General features: G+C 37.4%; 1 protein-coding gene and 1 long non-coding RNA gene across 8 annotated transcripts in view; one reads left to right on the plus strand and one right to left on the minus strand.

The window, feature by feature from the left end:
- cntrl (centriolin) overlaps positions 1-19637 on the minus strand; it is a 40292-nt gene extending 20655 nt beyond the window's left edge. For 4 of the 7 annotated variants that reach the window (XM_073860894.1, XM_073860891.1, XM_073860893.1 and 1 more), the window contains exons 1-10: positions 19144-19637; positions 16973-17103; positions 16302-16432; positions 16025-16166; positions 15106-15292; positions 13346-13539; positions 10122-10241; positions 9866-10040; positions 9215-9324; positions 8864-9058 (exon numbers count right to left, since the gene is read on the minus strand). In XM_073860894.1, coding sequence (XP_073716995.1) covers positions 8864-9058; positions 9215-9324; positions 9866-10040; positions 10122-10241; positions 13346-13539; positions 15106-15292; positions 16025-16166; positions 16302-16432; positions 16973-17103; positions 19144-19291 — 1533 coding nt within the window. In that variant the 5' untranslated portion in view covers positions 19292-19637. Of the gene's footprint in view, positions 1-8863; positions 9059-9214; positions 9325-9865; positions 10041-10121; positions 10242-10440; positions 10465-10555; positions 10643-13345; positions 13540-15105; positions 15293-16024; positions 16167-16301; positions 16433-16972; positions 17104-19143 lie in introns of those variants that run through there. The other 3 variants (XM_073860892.1, XM_073860895.1, XM_073860896.1) reach the window with 3 other exon arrangements.
- LOC129440970 (uncharacterized) lies at positions 8499-9330 on the plus strand. The gene is made up of 4 exons (XR_012365463.1): positions 8499-8566; positions 8691-8727; positions 8972-9060; positions 9153-9330. It is a non-coding gene; the product is annotated as an uncharacterized lncRNA (long non-coding RNA).
- Positions 19638-19659: the final 22 nt, after the last annotated feature.

The raw sequence follows: 19659 nt of genomic DNA on the forward strand, positions 1-19659 counted from the left end.
GACTTATAAACAAGGCACTGTTCCCTTTATAAATCACAGATCACCTGCAAGTGTGCGGACATAAATCATCCTCAGTTGCCACCCTGCACGCCCATTTTCCCATCAAGTTTCCAGACCCGTTTTGTGCGTATGCGCGCTTTATAAATGAGACCCTTGATGTGCAAAATCAATAGATAAACTTCTACAATTACAACTTTCTCCATTCTTTCATCAGTCTTTTCACCTGAACTTAGCAGCATATATGAAGAGTTTCGTTGCAAAACGAGATAACCACCGTTTTTTAAATTGTTCAGAAATCGCGTTTTTTGGTTGTGCATTCCAATGCTCCATTTCAATGCAACTGCAGTTGGTTTGTTTTGATTTAAAACCTTCATAACTTAAAAAATACAGCTAAGTAGCACCATAAAACAAAATAATAACATGATAACATAATAATAAACATGTTTTGACAAAAATGTTAAAAAATGGATTTATCTCATTTTGCAACGAAACTCTTCATATATAAATTCTTCTGATGTAATATGCCTGTTATAAAAGTGCTGAATTCTTCAGAAAGTACAACAGTGTAACATTTTTAAACCGTAAAAGCATTTCTTATTCATAGTAATGGTAAACTTATCAAAACTACTGGGAATTATGTTATGACTAGAAGCATCCAAAAAACATCAAAACTATGTTATATTTTAGCACCTTCAAAGTAGTTACGCTTCATCTAGAATTAGCAAAATTGGCATTTTATCAAGCAGCTTGTTGAGGTCTTAATCTGGGATGCTGTTAAACAATATTGAAGAAATTTTCATTCTGTCTATTCTGCGCTCATTTGCTGCTTTTTTATAGTATTTGGTCTAAATAATTAATTTCAAAATTATTTAAAAATACAATTTTAATTTTCTAAATAAGTCACACCCTGCTGGTGTGCATTATTTTCAAATAATTCAACAGAGCAGTCAATTATCCTGCTTATACGACGTTTACCACACCATAAGACATTTTTCAGGTGTTTTATTTCAAGACATTTCACAGGATTTTCTTCTTACAATGCTGTTGAGGCACTGGCAAGGCAAGGCAAGGCAAGGCAAAGTTTATTTGTATAGCACATTTCATACACAAAGGTCATTCAAAGTGCTTTACATAGAAATGAGAAAACAAAAATCATAGATACATCAATTTGATATATCTATTTAAATAAAATAAATGTGATTTTAATAAAAACTGTTTTAATGTTTGAAAAAGAATAAAACAGGAATTTAAGTATAAAACAGTTAAAAATAAGAATAAAAACAAGAGAAATAGAAAATAATTAAAATAGTGCATATATAATATAGTGCAATCAGTTCGGACGCAGCATAGTGCTCATTCAGTAAATGCATAGCTAAACAGATGTGTTTTGAGTCTGGATTTGAATGTGGCTACTGTTGGAGCACATCTGATCTCTTCTGGAAGCTGGTTCCAGCTGCGACTGGCATAATAGCTAAAAGCTGACTCTCCTTGCTTTGAGTGAACCCTTGGTATTTCTAGCTGATGTGATCCTAATGATCTGAGTGATCTGATAGGTTTGTATTCAATGAGCATATCAGCAATGTATTGAGGTCCTAGTCCAATGAGTGATTTATATACCATTAATAATACTTTAAAATCAATCCTAAATGTAACTGGTAGCCAGTGTAGCGACCTGAGGACTGGTGTGATATGTTCATATTTTCTGGTTCTGCTCAGAATCCTGGCAGCAGCGTTCTGAATGAGCTGGAGCTGTATAATGGTCTTTTTGGGAAGGCCAGTGAGGAGGCCAGTACAATAATCCACCCTTCTGGTGATGAAAGCATGCACAAGTTTCTCTAAGTCTTGTCTGGAAACAAAGCATCTAATTCTTGCTATATTTTTGAGATGATAGTATTCTGATTTAGTTATTGCTTTGACATGACTTCTGAAACTAAGGTCAGACTCCAGAATCACACCAAGAGTCCTGACTTGATTTTTAGTTGTTTGACCCCTAGCGTCAAGGTTTGCATTCACCTTGAGAACTTCATCTTTGTTTCCAAACGCAATGACTTCAGTTTTCTCTTTGTTTAACTGAAGAAAGTTTTGGCACATCCAACTGTTAACTTCATCAATGCATTTGCACAGGGAGTCAATGGGGCTATAGTCGTTAGGGGATAGAGCTAAGTAGATCTGGGTGTCGTCTGCATAACTGTGATAGGCAATTTTGTTCTCTCTCATTATTTGGCTTAGTGGGAGCATATACAGGTTGAACAGGAGTGGCGCAAGAATTGAGCCTTGCGGGACTCCGCATGTCATGGATGTCCACTCAGATTTATGGCCACCTATACTTACATAATAACCTCTCCCTTCTAAGTATGACTTGAACCATTTCAGGACCACCCCAGAAAGTCCGACCCAGTTTTCCAGCCTGTCAAGAAGTATGTTGTGATCGACAGTGTCAAAAGCAGCACTGAGGTCGAGTAGCACCAGCACTGATAGTTTGCCTGTGTCTGTGTTGAGGCGAATATCATTTATTATCTTTATGAGCGCTGTCTCTGTACTGTGGTGTGGTCTGAAACCAGATTGAAAAATGTCAAAGTAACCATTAGAAATTAAGAATTTGTTCAGCTGATTGAAAACAACTTTTTCAATGATCTTGCCTATGAAAGGAAGATTTGAGATTGGTCTGTAGTTGCTCAATACAGTGTTATCTAGGTTGCTCTTTTTCAGGAGGGGCTTAACAACTGCAGTTTTAAGGGACTTTGGAAAAGTCCCAGAGTGAAGTGATGAATTTACCACTTTTAGGAGATCTGCTTCTAAACAGTTAAAGACACTTTTGAAAAAAGATGTTGGGAGTGTGTCAAGGGCACAGGTTGATGTTTTAAGATGCTGTACTGTTTCTTCCAAAATTTTACCATCAACTGCTTCGAAATCAGACATCGTAGCTACTTTCTGATTGTGGTCTGACTTGTCTGACCCCAGCGCAGCTCAAGGATGTGCTGATCACCTTTCTGATATTATTGATTTTCTCAGAGAAGAAGTTATCAAACTCACTACATTTGCTGTCTGAGAGCATTTCACTTGTGTTTGCTTTATTGAGAAAAATGTGAACTATCAATATTAAAGGCGGAGTCCACGATGTTTGAAAGCCAATGTTGATATTTGAAATCGGCTAAACAAACACGCCCCTACCCCAATAGAATCTGGACCTTCTGTTGATAGATCCGCCCCACACATACGCAACCCTGCAAGAATGTCGGTTAGTAGACACCCTCCTTACTGCTGATTGGCTATAAATGTGTTTTGGTAGTCGGCCCGTCTCCTTTTCCAAAGCGTTTTTCAAACATCGTGGACTCCGCCTTTAATATTTTTTTCCGGTATTTATGGATTAATTTGTTCTAGCTTAATAGGCGGTTTCATCAGACGCACGTGCGGTGACGCGATACGCGCCTGGTCCGAACTTTACTTCCGGTTTCAGTTTTTTTAATGGTCTGACTAGTTGCTAAACTGAACTCTTGAACAAATACCTTGTAGAAAAATAACAAATGTTTTGGTTTCCTATGTAATCTACGTGTTGTTTATTTTGCTTGTTATATAAATAAACTACGTTTAAAGTACTTTGTTATTATTTATTCTTAGCTAAGTTTACCGGAAGTTGCGTGTTGACCATGAAAACTGTAAAAGCAGGCAATCAGTGTTTATTTATTTGTTTTATAATTTTATTAATTGTTTTTAATTGATTTCCTTCGCTACCACACATATTTAGGCTTTATTTCTTGAAACTAAATAAATCTAGTATTTTGGCGTAGTGGTATGGAACTGTAATGCAGACCTGGAACTACTTCATAGGTGTGCGTTTCCTGAAAAATAATGCACACCTTTAGAACATTTGTCAACCAATCAGAATAAAGCATTTAGCAGCCCTATGGTATAATAAATCATTAATTTGTATATTTTTGTCTACAAAAATCATTTTAAACATTCAAACATACACCTTCAGAATTAAAGATGCAAGTCTGTTCAACTCAAAGCTATGCAGATCTGATCTATAAAAAATATTGTGTTTTTAATGTGGTAACACTTAAATGAATCGTTCAGTTGCTTTTATTCAACTCTTTATGCACACTGTATAAAACAGATAAGCAGTTGTGGACTTCTGCATTCTTTACTTTCTCCGCTCCTCCACTTCCCCTTCCTATCCTGGCAGTTTATCTCACTCCTGGAAACAGTTATAGCGTAACATTTTCATTTAGCATTATTTACACATAATGTATTATTTACATACTCATTTGCACACTCCAAGCCTAGTATTTATTGAAAAAGGGTTAAAGAATGCTGAGCATTTTTGTTACGCGAACAGCTTTCAAACATAATAAAAGCATGTAAAATATGTAAGCGAGCATATCATGACATAATTCCATTGCAATTTCCTGTAAAAAAAAATGAACATACAAATCTCAAAATCCAGATATATCATACTGCAATGAAGTTCAATAATGAAAAGTGTATGAAGTTAGATAGCAATAATAATTTCTAAAAACAACTTCGACAGCCCTAAACTGTAGTATGACAGCAGCCAACCATGAGCCCCTCCTTTGCCCCAGTGGGGTACTTACTATAGCGGTACAGCTGCCATCTCTTTCGCTTTCTATCTCTACATTTCCAGTTTTCCTCTACTGTTGCCCCTCAGAGATGTAACAGGGAAGCATTTCCTATTTCTTTAAGGTTTGTTCTCTACTTTAAACATTAAAGCTTTCGTCTTCAGAGTCCAACTATCACTAAACTATAGCCCCCTCCTTTGGACATCATTCCCCACCCCCTCCTTCTCTATGCCTGCACTATTCCCATTCTCCCTTCGACTCCGCTCTTTGAATCAACACAGGAAACTTTTCCCTTCAGCCAATCAGTGTCTGAGGCCATGACCGGCAGGGAGTGAGGAACTTCTCTGGCTCCGCCCACAGCATCAACAGGCTTCCCCTAAAGACAGAAGTGCTGCTTTGTTTCTTAAAGGGACAGCGCTTTAATGTCTTATGCTTGTAATCAGTGGTCTCTTTAATCCTGCGCATCATGGGATAGAAGCGATTAACTCCATAGGGAACGTCATCTTATTATTGTCACCCTTGTTGTTAGGGAGGTACCACAACACTACACTATTTAAATGCCAAACAAATTCATTATTTGTTTTTAGAAAGAAATGCCCTTATTGTTATATAACAAATTAAATTCAATCTGAATAAAATATAGTTTAGCGACTTGTTATGGCTTTTGATATAAATGATACTGTATAGTAAGCAGAAACTTTAATTTAAGTGAGTGATCACACTTGGGTGTTAAAAGTAACAAACTGTTCAAAAACATGTCTTTTCCTGCAAGAAACAATGAAACATTCATCCATGCATGCTGACTATATTTACAACACAGCAGGGAGCGTTATTGCTTTTAAAAACATTTTTAAAACCACATATTTTCATTCAAATATTATTTAATTAAGCTAAATAACTAAATGCCATCCTTCTCAACATGCAAACTAGGTTAAAGAGATCCCCTTTATGTAGGCTGTGCATGTTTGCATCATAGCTTTGTGCTTATTGTGTATTTTAGCATGGTTAAGTTGTATTAAACAGTCCTTCCAGAAAAACGCAGAGTTTTTTTGTGATTGTTGCAGGCAAAAATCCTTGATCTTGCGGCACGTTTTTTTTAAAAAAATGTGATGGAATATGCAGGATATTTATACAATTTATGCGATGAAATTGCAGGAACTTGCAAAAAGCTTAATCACGTCACTTCATAACGTTTCCATGGCGCTTGTGTGTAGTAAATGCAACATTTTTCCACTTGTGATTTTTGCTAAAAAAATGCGGAGGTTATGAAATCATGCAAGCCCTGCATATTTTGCGCACGGAAGTCTGCAATTTATGCTGCGAAAGTGCGGCGTATTTTAAAAAATTTGGCCCCCACATAAATATGTGAACTTTGGCTGATTATGCGTAAAATCATGTGATTTTTTTACTGGAAGGACTGATTAAAGGAATAGTTTACACCCACACATGAAAATTCTCTCATAATTTATGCACACGCATGCTTTCTTCAAGAGGACAACATTATGGCATTTGATATATTATTAATTTGTTTCAATAATCCATATTTAAATGACCTATCACACACCAGTGACTGCACATCCCATTAAGTGTATTTAAATAGTATACCTCAAGTTGCCTGGCAACTATAATCAGCCTACGGTTCATGGTGAAAATATGTATAATTATCATCATAATTTTATTATAATTATTATAAGTATAAATATTAATATGATTACTGAACATTTGTTTCAGTTTTATATTAGTGTTACTGACATTTTTTTCAAAACAATAAGACCCTGTGTTCTCCAAAGTGTTTAAACAGACTAAAAACACAATGAGCTCTTAAAAAAAAGACAAATGTAGGCACTTGCCAGTGTTTCTTCAGCTAAAGCCAGGACTCTAGTTTTTTTTACTTGTTTTTTTTTTCACGGGCAAACCGCACGATTGCCCTACGGACCCTCGCATAATCATAAAAACGGAACTATAATTCTAGTTTAATGCTGCGTACACACCAAAAGCAAAGCATCGCGTTTCTCGCTCTAGATTACTTGTGGGATTTAACTTCGTGTCATGCAATTTTTTTAGTTGAATATTTTCAACTTGCTCGAAGATGCGTTTGAAGTGAATAGTGGATGTTTTCGTGGCAATTGTGCCGCCCAATTCGTGTCATTCGCATCGCCTGCATGAGTTTGCATCTATTCATTGACTTTGCATGTAATCTAATGGGGCAAATCGTTGAATTCGCATTTGGTGTTCCCCTCATAAGTGCTTTGCTGTTTTCTTTACCAGTCATTGTACGATGCACGGTTGGTTGGTGTGGTCTTTGTCCCGCACCATTTTTAAAACGCAGTGCTTCCATTGGAAACAAAAACAAAAACACAGGCCTCAGGTGAACACAGGGCCTAAGCCACTGAGGCAGTGCATTATTGTGATTTTACCATAGATGAAGCATGCATATGCTAACGATTACTAAACAAGCTCAAATTATGAATTGATTTCTTTCATAAATGTATCGGTTTTGCATCAGAATGCATATATGAACCCACTGGAATTGTATTGGTTACTTTCATTATGGAAGCATACATTTTTGGAGCTTCAAAAGCAGGCACAATTCAACGCATTAGGAAGTTCCAGGATAATATTTAACTATATCTAACTTTGATTGTGTTTGCCTGAATAAAAGACATAATATACACCTAGAATGGCAAAAGGGTGAGTATGATACATGGCACTCCAAAACAGACAGTGGTAGGGATGGCTCCCGCGAAACTACGTTTCGACACTGTGTCGAGATCCCGAAGCGTAAATGTTTCGAAACACTGCTCCGAAATGTGATTCGAAACACCAATGTCACGTGATGAAGTGATTCGAAACACCAAACGGTGCATTTCACAAGTATTTCGAAAGGTGGCGTACCTGTCGAATCTGCGTCGAATCTTAAACTGACAGGGTATGAAACAAATCTGACAATACCTCATAGATGCGTTTTTGGCCAGATCAAATACTATAAATTACTGAAAAGAAGTAATTTTTCCTCATAGGTATGTAACACTTAGGCTACTTACAAAAAATGCATGCCAGCAACAAGTGTCCCTTGTGTGAGAATGTTTTCAAAGGCTGGAGAAATTATATGTAAAAAAGAAGCTGGTTGAGTTTATCAACACATTATCAACGATTTATATATGTAAATAAAGATCTTTATATGTAAACAATGTGGCATATTATGGCTTGATATATTTTATGAATCTCTTATTATTTGGTATATCTCTATTCTATTTTTTTTTATTAAATAGACCCGAATAGCCTATAGTTATCGACAATTGTGAGAGTAAAAGCTCATGTAGTTGTCAAACAACAACAAAAAGCACTTTATTATGATTGTGCAGCGCATGCATTTCCCGGGTTCGATCCTAAGATCTAAGTTACGCATGAGAGTCGAGAGCACTATCCATTCTCCCATTCTATCACTTGTGTGTCTATCAAACAACATGTGGGATACAATTTGTCAGCGCTCGTCTAAAATCTTGTCAAGGCTGCTTCATGTAAAGACATGCAAACGACCGCTAGGTGTCACTGTGGAGGCGGTTTCGGATTGGTGTTTCGAAGCTCCGAAACGTACGGCACAATTGATTCAACTGTTTTAGTGTTTCACGAAGCCTTGCTCTGCCCACCACTAGACAGTGGCCATGTGCTTCCACACAAAACATGCCTCACTTTTTCTAGTTTTGTGTCAGGATCATGGCAGTCCCATGTTTTGTGTGGAGGCACATGGCCATTGTCTGTTTTGGCGTGCCATATGCTCTCCGGTCTCCTGTCAAGACCCCACCCCCTCGTCTCCACATTAATTATCTCATTATTGTTTCATTCCCCTCACCTGTTGCCTTCATTATTTGTTCCTCTATTTAATACCCTTGTGTTTGTGGTCCTGAGCTTGTTTCTATTGGACAGATCTGCATCTTACCCTGTTTAGATATGGATTTGTAAAGTTTCAGCTGGTTTGTCCCCATGTGGGTTTTTCTGTTTATCAATCAAATTTTGTGTTAAGTAATGTTTTCTGTGCCTGGGTTCTGTTTAGTAAACCCTGGCAAAATGATAAGAGAACTCAATTTATTGATGATCTATTGCTTTAAGGAGGAACCATTTGTTCACAATCTTCCTGTAGCTAAAGGTACATGCCACACTAAATTCATGTATTTTCTCCCCAGAAAAAAATAAAAGAGTGTTTACATTGAAAATTGTGTAAAGTGTGTGCTTTTAATAGCATAAAGGCAGCAAGATAATGTATAGAAATGACTGGAACTGACATATCTGGGGTCACTGGGATCCAGGCCTTGTAAAACACTCTGCAGCTCTTCCATTTCATCCTGGGCTTGATTCTTCTCTGTGTTCTGTCTGTCTTGTTGTTTCTCCAGGATCTTCATCTCTTCTCTCAGAGCTCCCAGCCTCTGTATCCTCCTCTGAAGCTCCTGCCTGAGCTGATCCTTCTCCGCCTCAACGATCTGTGTGAAAATGACACCTTAAAATTAAATGATACTGTATATATGGGCAGATCATATTTAATCAAAGATGTTAACTTGTACTCCCCCATTATAGGGTTTACCCATGACGAGGCAATTCACAGTTCACAGAAGATGTGTTAAAGGGCAACATCTCACCCGTCTTTGAGAAACAGTTTCCTCCAGCTGCCGAAGCTCCTCGCTGACTTTGAGAATTTGCTGTTCTTTTTCTTCGATTTCTTCATGTAATTGCTTCAATCGCTCCTCAGCTAAAAACATATATGTTAGGAAAAGTGCAGAGATGTAAACATTATGAATACTGCAAAAGGTGTTTCGACACTTAAGGCACTTAAGGGGTTTTCAAACTTTATGGTGCTAAGGACCCCCAAATATGATGAACCTTTTGTGTGGAACCATACATAAAAAAGTAAGACTAAAATATACATTATTCTGAAATGGATGTACCAAGAAATTAGAAATAAACCCCTAATAAATAAATGTTACAAATTTTCTTTGGCTTTTTTCTCTTAACTTTTCTGGGGAGCCCCTAGAACGTCCTGGAGGCTCCATTGGGTTCCCGGACCCCAGTTTGATAATCCTTGCCATAGATACCAAAAATATTCTAAATATATTTGTGGTGTTCCTGTATATCTCATTGGTAGGGCATTGCGTTTGCAGCGCAAAAGGTCATGGGTTTGAACCCAGGGAACACACACACTGATAAAAATGTATAGCTTGTAATGCACTGTAAGTTGCTTTGGATAAAAGCGTCTGCCAAATGCATAAATATATAAACTCAATTCTATATACCTCTGAGCTGGGCATTTCTGGACACGCCATCCTGTCGTGGGGCATCTATTTCTGTCAGGTGCTGCTTTTGGTCTTGTGCACCTCTCTCCTCTAAAGCAATATTCAATTTATTCCTTTTCTGACAAGCCTTTCCTATGTAAGGACTCTCGCTAGACAGGTTCACCATCTCCACCTGCTAAAAAACATGGAGAATCTGGAATAACAGCAATAATGCAATGGATTATTTGACTCAGAAAACTGGCATTGATCAACTTACAGGGTCTGGAGAAAATGGAAGAGGCTCAAACTTGGCGTCTATTTTATGAAAGGCCAATTCCTGCTCCAGCTCATAGTGTTTCTGACAGGCTCGGGTCAACTCCACTGTCTTCTGCTTTAGCTGCACAACGCAAACAAGGTCATTTAATATTGTACCACAAAATTAATCATCAACACTCTACTACAAACCTCTCATCATAAAATAACATTTTATATGCACTTATTCGGAGGATAAAGTATATCATGATACTGTCCATACTCATGCACACATCAACATTTGTACATGCAAAAACATGCTTAATATCATGGCATCGCCATACCATCAACATCACTGTCTAGCACAGGACAACTTAAAGTGCACCTGCAAGCACAGAAAACAACGTGGACATCATACAGTGATCAGGGTGGCTTATGGGTAACAGACTATATGGATACCTGACACAGAGAATCCAGCAGAGGAGTGTGAAGTGGAAGCTGAGATTGAGGAGCAAAGGTGAAGAAAGACATGCAGACAGTTTAATCAAGAGCACAGGTGCAGAAAAGTGCAAAAAATCAACATGGGTGGAAGCTAAACTGAGGGAAGATATTTAAAGGCACAATTGAAATAAAGTTTTATAAATTATAATGTAAGCCCAGAATGTGTTTTAATAGAAGCAACAACAGAGTTGAATGCTAGATACTACAAGTACCACTTCTGCCTACGGCTCTGTGTGGATCAATTATATTTATTGCAAAAATCTACTGTGCCTTTAAAAATTTTAAAAGTGGTTAGTTTATTGGATGAATAATGCAACACAAAAACCTTTCAGCACCATTCACCAGGTACCTTAAGAGCAGCTGAATAACATGTGGAGTAAGAAGAGAGAGCTGGCTGAAAACAGACAGGAAGGAAAGTTGGGAAAGTCTCATACTTAAGTGCCCATTGAATACTGAGGGGGCAAGCTCAAGAGATTTGGAAATGAAATAAGATTTAACTTTCGAAGATGGTTCATAAGGAAATGCTCTAAAATAAAATGTATTTATCAAGATGACATAATAATTTAAAGATGGCAGCCAATTACATAAAATTATTTTTATATCTTAACTATTTCCTTGCCATTGACGAGTTAACTCGTCAATTAAGAGAAAACGCTAATGCTGCCAATGCTGAGTTTTTCCGGCAATCTGTATTTTCACTATTATCCATCAGGTGGCACTCTTAACCAGCTAATAAAACCTGGAAGTATCCACTTTGGGCAAACAGTTCAAACTCCGTGTATGTTTTGATCATCGCTCTAAATCTGATCAAAAGTCTTTCACAAAAACGCAATTATCTCAGCTTTTTGCTCAAAATGTGTTATTTTATAAGAAGCCTACCCATATTTGAAAGGTGATAAAAAGAGAACAAATAAAGGTAGGATAAAAAGCATTTTTCGTTCTTTCATTTGATATATTGTATGTGTATATATTTAAAGAAGAACATTTCCTGCAAGGCATTAAACTTTTGTGAAAAATAATAATTTTCTAAATGCTGGCAGGGAAAGAGTTAAAGGGATTGTTCAAAATTATGTAATAATTGACTTTCCCTGAAGTTGTTACAAACCTGTATTAATTTCTTTGTTCTTTTGACCATAAATAAAGATTGTCTGAAAAATGTCTGTAACCAAACAGATCTGGGGCACCATTAACTTAAATAGTAGAGTAGTACTATGAAAGTCAATGGTGCCCCAGATCTGCTTGGTTACAATTTTTCTTTTTAAATATCTTTATTTGTGTTCAGCAGAACAAAGAAATGTATACAAGTCTGAAACAAATTGAGAGTGAGTAAATGATAACTGATATCCCTTCAAGAAAACTTTTAATAATTAGTGTAAAACATTATTTTATGTAACTGGCTGCCATTTTTGCCATTCACAGCCAAGTAAATTATTATGTTGCCATTGAGTGAACTATCCCTTTAATAGTTTTGTATTTTAAGTTTCAAACTAGCATTTTCCCCACTATCGGACATCGGCCAATTATTTAAAAACAGCTGTTGATCAGGGCAGATTATGTATTAGCAATCAAATGGGGCATAAAAATACATAAGAACTCGAGTGATTATTTTGAATTGGGTAACAACAGAATTGCAGTTTGTACGCTCTGCACTTCTAGAATAAGTAATAGAATATCGGTATTGGCACTGAAATTATGTATTCGTGCATCCCTACTATTTACTCACTATATACAACAGGCTATGTGAAACAGAATGTAAGTGACTAACAACCTCGGTTCCCATTTACTTTTCATTGTACAAAAAAGAACAGGGTCACAGTTTTTCAAAAACTCCTCTTGTGTTCCACTGAAACTAAAACGTGTTTTCAAATGACAAGAGGAACGGCCCATTCACTATATATGACCCTGGACCACAAAACCATAAGGTCATTTTTGGAAATTGAGGTTCATACATAATTTATAATAATCTTTCCATTGATGTATGTTAGGATATGTGTTGTTAGGATAAGACAATATTTGGCCGAGAGGAGGGTTTAAAAAAAAATCGCTTTAAAGAGTAACTAAACCCTAAACCAACTTTTTTTAGTTACTGATCTGCAAAAATGATGCTTTATTAGTGCTGTTCATTGATTTTAGTCAGTTTTTTGACATTTGGATATAAAGTGTTTCAATACTACAATATATGGTGTAAAAACGTCTGAGTGCTGCCCTCTTCAGGTTGAACGGTGGCTACTGCAGTTGAATTTACCTATTGGATGTTGGGTCCAAAAAGTAACTCGTGACGTAAGCAGGTTCAAGCTCACCACGCCCTTGTTACGATCTCACCACACACTTGGTGTGAGGTTAGTTCGTCCCCTCTATCTCCGTTGGGATCTGCCCACTTTTCTTGCATTTTTTCAAATATTAACAGTGGGTGGAGTCAGGCTCTGAACAGGGGTTTAGTTACGCTTTAAAGTTGTCCAAATAAAGTGCTTAGCAACACATATTACTAATGATAAATAATAATTTAATATATTTACAGAATGAAATTTACAATATATCTTCATAGAACATAATCTTTACTTAATAACATGAAAAAATTGATAATTTTGACCCATTGCATTGTTGGCTATTGCTACGAATAAACCTGTGTGACTTACAACTGCTTTTGTGGTCCAGGGTCACATACTGTATTACCCAGTCCTCAAGCTTTGAGGCCATTTCATCCCTGCTCACACTATCATTGATCTCAACAAAGACTACAGCACCCACCAATTCAGAATTAGTGTCCAGTTCTCTCCTGAGCTCTTCATAGCTGCGCTCCTGCTCTTGGTTTTTCTGTCGCAGGTTTTGATTGGCTCTTTCCTGCCTCTCCAATTCTTCCAGTGCTGCTGTCTGCTCTCTCTGCAACCTGGAAATCTCCTCAGCCTTCAACTCAAGCTCTTGTTCCAGATGCTCCACCTCCTCTGTGAGGACAGCAAGAGGCTCAGATTTGAACAACTATGTACAAATATGTGTAGGCTGTGTTAAAGCAACACTATGTATGTTTTTTACCTTTAAATACAATTATTTCAGTGATAGAACAACTTTTAACTGGACAAATTGTACTGTTGCTGCAACCTGAGCAGCCTCCTAGCTGCTACAAGCACACTCTGAAAGTGGCGGTGGAGGGTAGGAAACACTGCCTGCAGAAGAGTGTCTGATACCAGGCACTGTTGCGCTTTTCAACCACATGGGGGAGCTGTAAGTCATTTTAATATGGAAACTACATAGGGCCCTATTTTAACGATCTAAGCGCATTGTCTAAAGCGCACAGCGCAACGTCTAAATGGGCGTGTCCGAATCCACTTTGGCTAATTTAACGACGTGAAAAATGGTTTGTGCGCCGAGCGCATGGTCGAAAAGGGTTGGTCCTATTGTAATGGGAGTATTTTGGGCGTAACGTTCGATAAACCAATGAGAGTCTCAGCTCTCCTCCCCTTTAAAAGCCTGTTGCGCTGGCGCTATGTCTAATCCCTATTTAGATGACGGACTTTGTAAACTGAAAAACTAAGCGGAGGAAGAAGATCCCCAGTTTAAGATTAATGTTAAAAAAATTTTGTTGTTTTTCACTTGTATTGAAATTGTTAATTTTTTATTAAAACCTTTAAAACCCGTTTTCTTTTAGTCATGGAAGTAAAAAAGCAGGCTTTTAATTGCTTTAAATGTATGGCTATCCAATATCATCAAAAAATAATTTACAAGTATGTAAGATAAGGTTTGTACTCTAAAAATACTTTATTTGTAACAAACAGGAGATAAAGAAACGGCTCTCCGCACGTTTCAGCACTTTGGACAGCGTTTTTTTAGCAGAGTTCTTTTTAGCATTACTTAAAAATGTTTCTCATCTCACCATATCCACAGGTACAGAGTCATCATATACAATAAATCCGTGAGGTAGCATTAAAAAAAAAAAAACATTTAAAAACAGATGCATTTGTTTAAAGCAAAGCATTTATTTACTTACCAGGCTGCAGGTGAAGCAGCTCTTTGCGCCTTCTAACGTCTCATAATTAGTCCTCATTTATGTCCAAGAGACTCAATAATAATCTTTTACATTCAATCATTTAATCTTTCATATTTTAAAGCATTTTTGTGCTGCTGCGCATTCATGTACTTTGTGATAAGCAAACCCGCGTTGTCCTCCCGTTTATAGGCGCATATTCCTAATGCGCTCTTTAAATAACATAAAACATATTGCGCCATTGACTTTAGACTGTAGACCAGGTTTTTGTTGGTCAATGGCGTAGTCTATTTTAGTTGCCTCAAAATAGCAACGCGCCAACAATGTGCCTGAACACACCTCGTTTTTCAGACCAGAACGCCCATGGGCGCAAAGGGGGCGCAAATGCATTTGCTATTTAAACAACGCGGCGCTAAACGTGAAAATTAGGGTGGAAACTAGCGAAAGACACTTGCGTCGCGCATTGCGCTGCATTGCGCCGGGTGTAAGATAGAGCCCATAGTGTTGCTTTAAAGGTGAGATGTTGTACCCATGTGAAAACGCCGATTGGCCTCCTCTCTTTCCTGTGCACTGATTGGCTGTCCGTCTAGTATCTCCAGCGACCTCAGATGAAAGATTAGGAAGAGGTGATAGTGGGGCAAGCCTGCAACAGGGTTCTCTGCTATTGTAAGACTCGTCAGGTTCTTCAAAAGCTTCAGTTTAGCCATCTCGTGAAGCTAGATCACAAAGAACTCACTATTAGTCTTTTACCTAAGACACTTTAGGATGTGACATTTAAAGGGATAGTTCAGCCAAAAATTAAAATTACCCCATGATTAATTCCCCCTCAAGCCATCCTCAAAGTATATAATTATCTTTTTTCAGACGAACACAATCTGAGTTATGTAATGAAAATTTCCTGGTTGTTCCAAGCTTTAATATGGTAGTAAATGGTGCTTGTGATATGAAGCCCCAAAAAGTCTATCGATCCTTCACAGAAATAATCCACTTCTGGCTCCAGGGGGATAATAATATTTAAAACTTTACATACAAACTAAAATAACTAGCTTCCGGTAACGACCAACGGGCGTTCACATCACAAGAGAGTGCGTTTGCAGTGTATGATGTAGCTTCTCATCTCATCTCAACTCCACTACATCTCGTACGCTACATCCTACGTCATATGCTGGAAAGGCACTCTCTAGTGAATGTTACAGAGTGCTTCTGTTAAGGCTGGGACTGGGTGGACTTTTTGGGCTTCAAATCAAAAGCACCATTTACTATCATTATAAAACTCGAAATATTTTTTTCTAATATAGCTTTGATTGTGTTTGTTTGATAAAAGATAATCATATACATCGAGGATGGCTTAAGAGTGAGTAAATCATGGGGTAGTTTTCATTTTTGGCTGAACTATCTCTTTAGTAGCTGGATAAGGCAGAACAACTTTTATGAGAAACTGAACCTACCGAGAATATCTTGTTGCCCTGTAGATTTATAGTATGAAGGGATCTAAGCTTCTTTGCCAACCACATCGGTAGATGGTCAATGTTGTTGAAGGCCAAATTCAGAATCTGAAGACATGGCATGTGCTCTAGACCTTCAATTTTTCTGCAGTGAAATAAAAAATAAAATAAATCGATTAACAAGCACAAAATAAAACGATTAACAACTACAGCACTCTATGAACAACCATTGAGTACTATTGTACAGTATTTATAAAAGACAAGTGTCACAGCCTCTTACTGTATTGCATTATTGGAAAGGTGGAGTTCTCGTAATTTGCATAGTTTTTCAAGTTTCTCGATTCGTTCGATCCCATTGTTACTGAGGTTTAGAACCTGCAGATGTTCACACTTGTCCAAGTTTTCAATATACTGAAAAAAGTTAAAGGGACAGGGTTCAATATTAATGCTGTATGAAATTATGTACAGTTATAGGGACACTGCACTTTTTTTTTTAAATATACTCATTTTCCGGCTCCCCTAGAGTTAAACAATTGATTTTTACTGTTTTGGGATCCATTCAGCCGATCTCCGGGTCTGGCGCTACCACTTTTAGCATAGCTTAGCATAATCCATTGAATCTGATTAGACCATTAGCATGGCGCTATAGTCCTAGCCATATCTGCCGAGAAAATCACAACTTTTAATTTTCTGTCGGTCTTAGTACACAATGTAACTACAGAAGAGTCAAGTTTTAAATAGGAAAAATATCCAAACTCTTTGGTTATTTTAGCGCGATGCTAAGATTTAATGGATTGTGCTAAGCTATGCTAAAAGTGGCAGCGACAGACCCGAAGATCAGCTGAATGGATTCCAAAACGGTAAAAATCAAATGTTTAACTCTAGGGGAGCTGGAAAATTAGTATATTTAAAAAAGTGGAGTGTCCCTTTAAGGTTATAATTAAATCTTACCCTAAAGTGTTTGTCATTAGTCATAGACGTAGACAGATCCAGAGTCTGCACGAGGGCTAAATTGTCACATTTAGTCAATCTCCTGATTAGATCTTCTGTGATGTATCTGGTTCCCTTGTGTTTTCTTTTGTCTATAAGCAAAAGTAAATGCATATGAGCAGATCTCACATACTAATGGTTAGAGATTTGGGCTGCTGTGCTGACATACAGGTGCTGGTCATATCTCAGAAAATTAGAATATTGTGAAAAGGTTCAATTTTGAAGACACCTGGTGCCACATTCTAATCAGCTAATTAACTCAAAACACCTACAAAGGCCTTTAAATGGTCTCTCAGTCTAGTTCTGTAGGCTACACAATCATGGGGAAGACTTGACAAAAAATGACCATTGACACCTTGCACAAGGAGGGCAAGACACAAAAGGTCATTGCAAAAGAGGCTGGCTGTTCACAAAGCTCTGTGTCCAAGAGAGGCGAAGGGAAGGAAAAGATGTGGTAGAAAAAAGTGTAGAGATAATCGCACCCTGGAGAGGATTGTAAACATTACCCATTCAAAACTGTGGGGGAGATTCACAAAGAGTGGAATGCTAGACGTATGCTAGACATGGGTTTCAGCTGTCGCATTCCTTGTGTCAAGCCACTCTTAAACAACAGACAGTATCAAAAGCGTCTTGCCTTCAAAAATGACTGGACTGCTGCTGAGCGGTTCAAAGTTATGTTCTCTGATGAAAGTAAATTTTACAGTTCCCGTGGAAATCAGGGTCCCAGTGTCTGGAGGAAGAGAGGAGGTTTCCAAAGTTTCCACAATCAGTGATGGTTTGGGGTGCCATGTAATCTGCTGGTATTGGTCCATTGTGTTTTCTGAGGTCCAAGATCAATGCAGCCATACATTGAAGTTGTAGAGCACTTCATGCTTCCTGCTACTGATCAACTTTATGGAGATGCAGGTTTCGTTTTCCAACAGGACTTGGAACCTGCACACAGTGCTAAAGCTACAAGTACCTGGTTTAAGGACCATGGTATCACTGTTCTTAATTGGCCAGCAAACTCGCCTGACCTTAACCTCATAGAAAATCTATGGGGTATTGTGAAGAGGAAGATGCGATATGCCAGACACAACAATGCAGAAGAGCTGAAGGCCACTATCAGAGCAACCTGGGCTCTCATAACACCTAAGCTGTGCCACAGACTGATCGACTCCATGCCACGCCACATTGCTGCAGTAATTTAGGCAAAAGGAGCCCCAACTAAGTATTGAGTGCTGTACATGCTCATACTTTTCATGTTCATACTTTTCAGTTGGCCCAGATTACTAAAAATCCTTTTTTGTATTGGTCTAAGTAATATTCTAATTTTCTGAGATACTGAATTGGGGATTTTCCTTAGTTGTCGGTTATAATCATCAAAATTAAAAGAAATAAACATTTGAAATAAATCAGTCTGTGTGTAATGAAGAAAGTTTCCCTTTTTGAATGGAATTAGTCAAATAAATAAACTTTTTGATGATATTCTAATTATATGACCAGCACCTGTATACTGTAGGTTTAGTTAAATTTAGTAAATAGCAGTGGCCCAGGATCTGAATGGTTAACATAATCACTCACCACAGTGTTTTTTTTTTCTTCACTGTGGTTGTTTACCATTGTTACCGTCTAAACTTAGTAAAAGGCATTTAGAGCGCTGTCAATGACCATGGACATGAAACGCATTCGAGTAATGCCTGTATACTTAAAGGGATAGCTCACCCAAAAATGAAAATTTAGCTTGTTCCAAACCTGTATAAATTTCATATTTCTGCTAAACACAAATTAAGATATTTAGAAAAATGTTTGTAACAAAACAGATCTCGGGCGCCATTGACTTCCATAGTATTATTTTTTCCTACAATGAAAGTCAGTGGTGCCCCTGATCTGCTGTTGCAAATATTTTTCTAAATATCTTCATTTGTGTTTGGCCGAACAAAGAAATGTATAAGTCTGAGACAATTTGAGGGTGAGTAAACGATGCCAGAACTTTAAATTCTGGATGAAGAATCCCTTTATAATCTCTGGATGAAAAAAATGTGTGGAATCATATGGAGGGCTGAATGTTTAACATTTCTGGATCCCTTATACAGATAACAGTTAGGTGAGATTACTGAATGATATGTTTAAACAAAAATAAACTTATTTACCATCATCACTGTTTTTATTCTTAAAACATCCATCTTCAGTCTCTGACCATGAGATGGCGTTGGCAGACGCAGATTTGCTCTGAAGGCTCTTGGACGATTTAAATCCTCCCGGTGGTGATCCTTTTCGAGTCTGACCCCCTTTATTCATTTTTCTCTCACGAAACTAGGATCTTGATCCTCAGAGGCTTTTTAATTTGATTCGTGAATACCAGCACTTACATCATTCATCCTGAATCAGCCTTACGTTATATACGTATGAACAAATTACACAATACTGTACTATTTTTTAAAGATACGATGCATAACACCAAAATAACTGTATATATATTAATTTTATTAAAACAGAGTTTTTTCACCTTACTGCATGGTCTTTCACTGGTTTATAAAGACTAGTCAACTTTTGTTAGTCCAGTTTCCATGGCGACCGTGTAATACTCCAATAAGCTAGAGACCGTCAGATTTATCACGTTCATTGGAGGTATTCATTAAACATTTGACAGAATAAATAAATACATG

Source organism: Misgurnus anguillicaudatus, chromosome 22, assembly GCF_027580225.2.
Source record: "Misgurnus anguillicaudatus chromosome 22, ASM2758022v2, whole genome shotgun sequence".
In the NCBI taxonomy this organism is placed as follows: domain Eukaryota; kingdom Metazoa; phylum Chordata; class Actinopteri; order Cypriniformes; family Cobitidae; genus Misgurnus; species Misgurnus anguillicaudatus.